The 9662-nt window shown below is 36.0% G+C and overlaps 1 protein-coding gene across 1 annotated transcript in view; it reads left to right on the forward strand.

Annotated features, from left to right (window-relative positions):
* The window catches only part of MYOF (myoferlin), a 70615-nt gene that overhangs the window by 17806 nt on the left and 43147 nt on the right, over positions 1-9662 (forward strand). The window contains exons 4-12 of the mRNA XM_010141953.1: positions 321-429; positions 1684-1768; positions 3910-4070; positions 4585-4713; positions 6019-6081; positions 6194-6244; positions 7840-7870; positions 8334-8449; positions 9645-9656. Of these exons, the coding sequence (XP_010140255.1) occupies positions 321-429; positions 1684-1768; positions 3910-4070; positions 4585-4713; positions 6019-6081; positions 6194-6244; positions 7840-7870; positions 8334-8449; positions 9645-9656 (757 nt within the window). The remainder of the gene's footprint in view (positions 1-320; positions 430-1683; positions 1769-3909; positions 4071-4584; positions 4714-6018; positions 6082-6193; positions 6245-7839; positions 7871-8333; positions 8450-9644; positions 9657-9662) is intronic.

Genomic DNA, 9662 nt, shown 5'->3' on the forward strand with positions numbered 1-9662 from the left:
ACATGACTGTTGAAAGTTATACAGAATATTATTTCCAAAAATGCACATAAAGTTTATTTAAATTTGGGTCGTTAACCTCTTCTAGGTTAAAGCTGTGTCTTCTGTAAAGAACATCAGCATATCGAAGTGCAGTGAAACAAAATACAAATTAGCAGTACATTATTATTTGCATAACATTTGCAATGATCTTTCGTTGTGTCTTGGGTTTTCAAGTCCTGTCTGGAGTTATTTGATCAACTAACAGACACTTGCAAAAGACAAAAGGGAACTTCTGTTTGATGTATATTTGCATTCTAATAATGACTTTTACTTCATTTCAGATTAATTGGGAGTGCCTCTGTAGCACTTAAGGATCTTGTAGGTAACCAAAACAGATCTTTTCCCTTCAAACTCATACCTCTGCTGAATGAAAGGGGACAAGAAACTGGAGTGAGTGGCTTACATTTCCTTATTTTACCGTATTCTTGATCAAAATGCTCCAGCAGCAGGGCTAATAGTGAAACAAAAATATTTAAAAGTTATTTTTACTTTATTAATTAAATGCTTGTAATTTGGTGCAAAAGCTCCATTCCGATTTTTCCGTATATGTATTATATATTTGTATATATGTATTATAAATATTATGGGCCACGGAGTATGCATGGAAATCAGCCTGATGCTGAAAAAGAGCATTTTCCTAAGTACCAGATGGAGTTCCCATGTGCACTTTTTTGCTCTATTATTCCTAGTGTCCACCTATGTCACCTATAGCACTGATAGCTCATAATCATATGAGCACATAGCTCATAGTCATGTACATGTTCACTGCCATCTCTGTTCAGAAAGTTACACAGGAACCAGCTTAACTTGGTTTCGCATTTTAAACTTAACGGAGATATTACATGGTTATTAACTAAGTTATTAATTAAGTAGTTTCTAGAACTGGGACCTTACCATGTTTGTGCAGTCTAGCTGTTAAGGCACTTCTAGTTGCATTCTAGTATACTTAATTCTAGGAGGCTTTAAGAGTAATTCCAGTATCTCATCAGCTGTGTAATATCATAGTTGGTTGGTCACAGGGTTGGGCTTTTTTTGCTGACGACTCATGTTACTGTGGCAACTAGGAATAACAAAGGTTTGTTCAATAATCCGAAACCGCAGTCGAGCACAAAAAAGACAATTCTATAATTAGAATGGAAAATGACATAGTGCCTTTCTTCCAGAATGGAGATATGAACAAGCAGTTAGAAGAGCCAGATAGGAAATTTTACTGAAGGTTCAGACTTGTCATGTTGTTGATCAGATAGTGTTATTTCTCAGTGCCTTTGTTTTTCCATCTGCAAATTTAGGATGTCACCTAGTCTGCCATGAATATTGTAGAACTAAATAAATTAACATTTTTAGAACGTCTTCTATACTGGTATTGTGACAGATTTCTCTAAATATAAACACAGTGGTTTCATTTGTTACATATTATTTTAGAGCTTATTCCATTAGCTGCAAATTGTGTAAACTTTCATTGTTTATATGTATATATAGCTTAATAACAGTTTATTAATCTACTAATAGCTGAAATGTTATTATAAACTGTGCTGTGACTATGAATAGTTAACTGTTCCTGTACAATGTTAGAACAACTTACTGCTTTAAATGAATTGTTATGAATACCGTGTGCTACATAAAAAAATGTGTATTTCTCTATAGGCAACAATCGATTTGGTAGTAGGATATGAGCCGCCAGCAGGACCTGCAAATCCCAATGATCCAGGAGGGACCAATGCACAGGAAGGTATTTCGATCTTATCTCGGTACATTACTGTTAAAAGATCATGGAGATATTTAAGATAAGGCAAGAAAGTGATTTGACAGTGTTGTTCATCAGAAAAAAATGTGAGCAGAAGCAAGCATGTCAAGACTGCCAGCTAGTGATTTTAAAGAATTTATGGATGATTCAGAACTACAGCTAGGGAGAAAATTGGCATTTCCTGATGTGAAGTAGTTTTTACCACAATTTTCTCCAGTGGAATCAGGTTACAAAAGAATGACGTTGCTTAAAAGCTTTTCAAAATGGCTTTTGTTAAAGAAGGAAAGGTTTTTGAATGTTCAGAGAAATGGCGGTTATCTGCTGTAATGCTAGGGCTAACCAAAAGAGCAGGGAGGTCACATTTTCGGAATAATATGTTCTATTATATCATCAGGGAGCTTTGTGAAAAGATTTTCTTAAATCATCAAACTTATTTTTTCCCCTGTGGAATAAGTTTTGAAAGACACTGTTGTATCTTACATTAGGCTCGATACTTGACTAGCCTATGAAATATTGTGATCAGTCAGGAATATTCTTCTGTCTTTATATATTGTTTTAACTAGGCTTTTACTAAGTGTGTTTTTGAGATCCTCTGGTTTTCCAGACTCTTAAAAGAACTGTGAAGTAATAACAGGTTTTTTCAGTTGTGAGGCAAATAGTTATCCTAAATATACAGGCTATGTTTGTGCAGAAAGAAGTAAATGTAATAAATGTTATATGATTGAGAAGAAGTAAATCAATTTGACCACTACTTGCTGATAGATAATTAGATAAGAAGGAAAAAATTGAGATAAAGAGTTTTCTGGGGGGAAGTCTTGATTTCACTGACTTCTCTGAAAGGTGTTCTTTGGGAATGGAAGGAAAGGTAATGCAAACACAAAAGCTGTGTGTTAAATCACTACACTTTGATATAATTTTATAGAAATGGGGTCTTGAAGGCTAAAAATGCAAATTGACTTACATGAGATTATTTTGATAGCTTTTTAAAAATGTCCTTGAACTATAACATAATACAGGTAAAATAAACATGGCAGGTTTTTAGCTAGTTTCCAGCAAGTGCATGAACATTATTTCAGTGCAAATTATCAAACGCACTTTAGATAAGTATTGTAAATACCTATTTCCCATGAAATGAAGTCACCTCCCCAGCTGAGATGGCTCAGTTTCAGAAATGAAGAGTTAAGTACTAAATCAGGCTGTGTAATTAATCAGTTGTGTGGATCCATCCAGGCAGATGGATTTTTTAGAGATGTTATGGAGGTGGAGTCTTCTGGTTATAAAATACATGGTATGTCAGTCTCTGTGTTTTTGTACTTCTCTTACAAGGCTCACTGAGGAGTCAGTTATGCAAAGTGATCACCACCCTGTGTGTTCATAAAGTTAACAAACATTCCATTAATGCTAACCATCAGAGACACAGCTTGTTCTTCCTGTAGATTTTACCATAGTCACTGTCCTTCGTTAAGAAGCGAAGCTGGAAACACAAGGGAATGACACACTTCCTGTGGTCTAGATATTTATGCGTGCTGTTTTGCAATGCTGGAATTTCACTATATGATCCAGTATTGTAGAGTCATGTGGTTGTAAAACAGAGGTATTGTGATTTCAGAATTGTCAGAGAGGCTTACTAAGAAACTTTAGCTTATTCCACAGTTAAATGCTGTGGAGGAGGATTCAGAGTTTTATTTGCAATGGCAGACTAAATGTCTTCATGCTTTCAAGATTCTGAAGTAAAACCAATGCTATGCTACAGCCTAGTCTAGTTGCTGGGAAACAGCTTCAACTGAAATAAAATTAATCACTTCTGATAACAATTACAGCTGAACTGTACTTTGCTAACACTTCGGTTGGTTCAAAGAAGTGTATGGAAATGGTATTAGATACTCTGCATCCCGAAGATGGACAGATCTACAGTTAGTTTGGTTAGAATATAAAATTGTTGTTAAGCAGGCTGAAATGACTAGCTTTCAAAAGGACTTGGAAGCACATGGTTAGCAAAAAAAAAAATGTTAAATTGAGATAATGATACAATTTTAGTAGAACTCCTGGATATCAGACTCTTACTTGTGTAACATCAAGCTGTACTATTTGTTTATTAATGGCACTGGGTTTTTTCACTGTATGAGATGGAGAAGAAGATGGGGGTTATGAGGATGGCTTGGATGGTCCAGTTGGTGGTATCGCACCAACAGTTCCAAGTGGCACGAAGGAAGCCCAGCTAGCCAAGCGCATCACCAAAGGAAAGAAAACAAGGAGAATCCTTTCCAACAAACCACAAGATTTCCAGGTAATAGCTGTATTAAATGGTGCATGTTCCCTTTTTCTGCCTGGCATGATGTTGTTCCTTTCACATAGCCTGAGCATAATTTCATGTCAGATTGTGCAAATCTAATGCACTGTAGAGACAATTAGCCTCTTCATTTGAAAGCCTATATTTTGAAAGTATTCTTCAAATTTGCCTGTTACAGAGATGCCACATTTTGTACAGTTCTGACTGAAGTCTAGATGAACCTTATTTATTTTATAGTTGTAGAGATTTCAAACTACAATAGCAGCTTTTAAAATAAGTAGTAAAAGCAAGTAAAAAAAAATTACTGAAATAATTATCCCCAACTTGTCTTGTAAAATTCAAGTAAAATTATACTTGCTATCATAATTACATTTGTAAAAATTTGTCCAGTGCATCTGTGCCAACTACTTCAGGTGTTGGCTAAGGTTTTTTTTGGTGATATGCTAAGACAATGTGGTCAGCAGCATCATAGATAGGGAATGAATGCAAATATTTGAAATTTTTTTTTCAGATTCGTGTTCGAGTCATTGAAGGTCGTCAGTTGCCTGGAAATAACATAAAACCAGTAGTTAAAGTTCATGTTTGTGGTCAGACACACAGAACAAGAATCAAAAGAGGAAACAACCCATATTTTGATGAAGTGAGTGGCATAAGAACACTGTAGCTGAAATGTTGATGCTATCAAATGTAGAAAAATAGTTATCACGGTTTTCATTATGATCAGTGAATAGAAATTTGCTAATATATAAGGGTCATTATGGCTAATATGCATTTTGCAGTTCCCAGTCCTTTTCTTCACCCTTAAACACATCTCTGTCACTGGCAGTCGTAGCAGATAAAGCTATCTATCTAGAATGAAGGCAAACTTCAACAGAGACACATGGAACATGTTTTATACAGTTGGCCATGTGACATAATAATGACTTTGAATAGTTGCATGCAGGTTATAAATTCACAGAACAATTAATTAGGGATCACTGTAGAGACCTCTGTGGTACATGCAGATGAGCTTTCAGTGCAATGCTTTGGGTCAATAAGACTGCCACACAGAATCGGAAAATGTCATTGCCTTGCTACCCAGGATTTATAAAAGCACAACTAGATTTCTTTGTCCAGACAGGGATCTGTACATTATGCATGCTGAAATACAGGAGAGAATTCAAAGGCATATAAGGGGCAGATGGATGATGTCTGGAAGACTAATGTTGCAAAGCTTAAGCTTAATAGAGACAGTGCAAAAAGAATTATGAAAAAAAAAATGGGGAAGGGAGAAAGCCTGTTGCACCTTGTATTAAAACAATTCCTAGGTAGTGTTGGTATCCAGACTAGACTAAAAATGGAACAGGAGAGACTATGTTTGCATTCCCTTCCCTTTTGTTGGAGTATAGCTGGGCTCAAAGACCGAACTTGGTGAGACATACACTATTAATAAAACAAATAAGCTAATAAGTAGTGTATTTACCTTCATGCTGTCAAACTGTCAGATTTATTTGAATTGCATCTCTGAATTTCAAAGATGCAAATCATTGCGATCACTATCACCATGAGCCCTAAACGAGACCTTTTTGACAGCTACCACAGAGATGGCTTGAAGAGGATTGAATGTCCTGGAAAATGAACAACCTTTGTAATTCCTGAAGTTGTTCAAGTGCAGAGCAAGGAGCAAGGGCAGTGATGAAAGTTTGCAGCACAGCTATGCCTACTACATTCATTCCAATGAAAGCTGTGACTTTCTTTTGTCTTCTTTGTCCTAAGTTTTTTTACTACATTCAGTTTTTTGTTGGGTGCTGTATTACCATATAACATGTCAGCAAGCAGGCAGGGTAAAAGTACCGTAGAGGCATGCTTCACAGGCCTCTTGAAAGAATATTTTTGCATTTTCTCTTCAGACAATTATGTGTCTGTCCTTTTGAGACAAGTTTTTTGTTTCTTTTTACCTTAACAGATATTTTTCTACAACGTCCACACAACTCCTTTAGAGTTGCTTGATGAAACAGTTAGCATCCGGGTAAGTGAAGAAGGTACACGTTCAAAAGGCCGCTGGGTGCATGTAGCATTGTCTGTCCATTTCACTATGACGTTTAGGAACACTCCTGCTTCATGCTTGTCTGTCTTTTTAGGTGTATGATTCTCATTCTCTGCGAGCAGACTGTCTAATGGGAGAATTTAAGGTGGGTATGAAACAACTTCCATATCTTGACTAAATTAAATAAAATGAGAGAAATTTTTAAAGTACTTGTTATAAATGTTTAAATTTATACTGCTTTAGTGTGGGGCCAAGGAATTACCTGATGATGTCTTGCTTGTCATGCCAGAGACAATTTGCTCAAAGTACTAGTGAACAGTTTTTCTTATTTGAGTAGAAGATTATTGTTAAATATAACTGTAAGTTTTATATACTGAGTTCTCTAACTTGCATCCAAGAGAAAAAAAATATATACCGAAATGTAAATTTTTTCCTCAAAAGGTAGCAGGGTTATTATTTGGTATGATGTAGGGCTTTAAGAGATAATCTTACTAGGTAGCTAATAAGCAGAATAGTGAGACATGTGGTGGCATGAAGGTGGCATCACATTCACAAGTGATGTGGAAAGGTGCTCCTTTGGTCAGAAGTTTGTTAAGTAAAAGAGGTGATAGAAAAGTCTCTTAAAGTAATTTCTGTATTAGTGAGATTGTCTTTATTTGTATCTGTTATGGTTAATATTGGGAGGTAGACGTGTGGCTGTTGAAGTTATTCCTAAAGCATACAGATAAAGAATTCTTATGGCAGTTGTAAAGGCTACAAGGATCTCCTGTTATAGCATTTCCAGTATCAGTGTTGGCTGTGTTTTCTGTTTGCTTATTTTGTACTGCATTAATTCAGTCGGTCTCCAGACCAGCTTTTCACAAAAATATGCGAATGTGGAAGAGTGCTTTTTTTCTAAACAAAGCAGCTTCTGCCACAAAGCTGGTTGCTTTTGCTTCTCGCTGCTCATTATCTATCTAATTTCTAGTGATTCAGACAGTGAGTGATATATTGCTCTGTGGAGGACTGATCATTCACTAAGCAGATGTCAGCATGTCATTCAGCTACTTTCTGTTCCTGCAGGCACACATTCCAGGAGAAAACCCCAAGGGTAATTCTTTCTAGAAAACCACAATGTCAGACTTCGCCTGCAAAGAATACTAGCCCCAACTGCTGTGAGCAAACATACTTACCTTCCTGAACACGTGTGAAATCTGATACAAGGAACACAGTCATGGTATATGTGCAGTCTTGTCCAGATTTGACACAGTGGGGGAAAAATTTGCCCATCATCTTCATAAAAGTAAAAGAAAATTACTCATTAAAACCCAAGCGTCTTTTCTGGAATTGAAGGATGAGATGCTGAGCAGGAAATAGAAACAAAAGAGTTCTGAAAAGCCTGTCTGAACATAAAAAAAAGGGGAACATAGGGAATTCAAGAAGCAGTAAGCTAGCCCCATCTTGTCTCTGATAAATGAAAAAGCCGGAGATCTGAGGAAAGAAGAAAATAACTATAGCTGTTAGTTCTACATCTTTTCTTGTGTTTTCTTCTTGGCTCCTCTATCTATTCAAAATCCCTTATTTTTCAATGTAAGACATTTTCACTTTCTCCTTCCAGGAATATGCTATGTAAACTTTCTTTGTTTGTGACAAGAGAACAATGTGGTAGTACTCATGAAATACTTGAGGGGAGTTGCCCAAGCATTTTTTTTGTTTGTTTTGGTATTTCTTCAGAGATAATGCCTTTGATCTTTATTTCAGATTGACATTGGCTATGTTTATGATGAACCTGGTAAGTAACAGTTACTTTGGAGCTTCTTTCCCAGTTTGAATCTTGAAAATGAAACTTTTCATTAAATTTCTAAAGTAAAAGAAGAAAGTTAATGGAAAGTTATTTGAGATCGCTGCTTTAAGTATTAAAAAAATCCAACAGTATATAAAACTTCTCAGTGGTTTAAAGATGAAATACAAGAACCTAAAATTTGGATATTAGTTTTGGTATCAAAGACCTAAAATGTGAAAAATAATGCAAAAATATTTGATAATTATGTCCCTGAGTTCCTATGCTACAACATTTTAATGCCACTAGAATTCTTGTTTTGAATAGCACTTTTGACACCTGTCTAGGACAGAATAAATTTTTAAAATAATTAGTTTTAGGATAAAGCATGCATTTGGAACAGTTAGCTTTGGTTTTATGATTTGTGCCATTTTGTAGTGGATATTACTAGGAGGTGGTGGTTTTTTTATTTTAGGCCATGCTGTCATGAGAAAATGGCTTTTGCTGAGTGATCCTGAAGATACAAGTTCAGGAGCTAAAGGCTATATGAAAGTTAGTATGTTTGTCCTGGGAACTGGAGATGAGCCACCAGTAAGTTTCATTTAAATGTTTTTCTTCTCCTTTCCATCCCGTGAATATTTATTCCTGTCCTCCCAATATTTTTTGAATACTGTACAGTTGAGTCTTTGAGCAGTATTTAAAAGTAGGACAAGATTTACAAGTTGTTTCAAGGGGATCAAGTACAAAGTGGCTAACTCAAAGCTTATTTTGTTATCCTGTCCAGTTAAGCAACCTCTGGACCAGCTCTGAGTGGGTTGATCTACTATTTGTAGATACTATTTTGTGTTCTGGAAGAACACGTTAGCCTGGTGTCGCATGAAGGCTATGTAATTCTCCTTAGCATAGCAAATGAGGCTGAGCAACATATGGATACCAGTTCAGGAATGTCTCCACTGTTACTTAATGTAGACCAGCCCATAGGGAAACCCGAGTCCAGAAAGTTCCAAGTATTTGCCAGATGAAAATCAGACCCATCAGTAATTACAAATTGGGCACAAGTAATTTGATGCATATGAAAGCAGAATGTAGTTTTATCAATGCAGTCCTATTCTGTCAAGGTAAAAACAGGCCCTCTTTTCTGTGTGGTGTTTTTCTTACTTGACCTACTTGTCTGTAGTTTAAGTTCTGCTGTTCTTCCTTTGTGAGTTTTTGCACACTGGTACTCCTTAGTTTAATATAATATGGTCCCCAGAACTGTAGAGGTTCTCCTTGTTCCACGTTAACTCTTACTTTCTGCTGTCTTTAGGATTATTGAAATTACACGGCTGCATCTAGTCGTTTGTGGTGAAATCTTTTCTTTCCTATTTCTTTTTAAAGGAGGGAACAGTAAATTCTGGTATAGTTGCTCTGGTAGAGCATTTTCTAATTGCAGTAAGATGCCTTATCAGAATATTATCTTGAGATGAGTACAAAAATTGCACGAAGTTGGCATTGTACAAGTGCCAAAATCATCATCGGCTGGTGATGTTGCTGAGTTTGAAAGTGTGGTTATAATGGGCTCCTGCAACTGAGTAGTTCAGACATACAAATGTAAGTAAAGTAATTCAGGTAGAATTTATTCTTGTGGGTTGATAATTTGATAAAACCTCATTCTTTATAATGAAACTGACAACAGACTTCTATCTGAAGTGTATTATGGGCACCAGTTTAACTAATCACCTTAGTTCTGTACATTACTGATCTTTCATATATACCAGATACTATGCACCACTGTATTTCCCAACAGGTTGAAAAAAGGGAAAGA

The sequence above is a fragment of the Buceros rhinoceros genome, unplaced genomic scaffold, assembly GCF_000710305.1.
Source record: "Buceros rhinoceros silvestris isolate BGI_N320 unplaced genomic scaffold, ASM71030v1 scaffold13390, whole genome shotgun sequence".
NCBI classification, from domain to species: Eukaryota; Metazoa; Chordata; class Aves; order Bucerotiformes; family Bucerotidae; genus Buceros; species Buceros rhinoceros.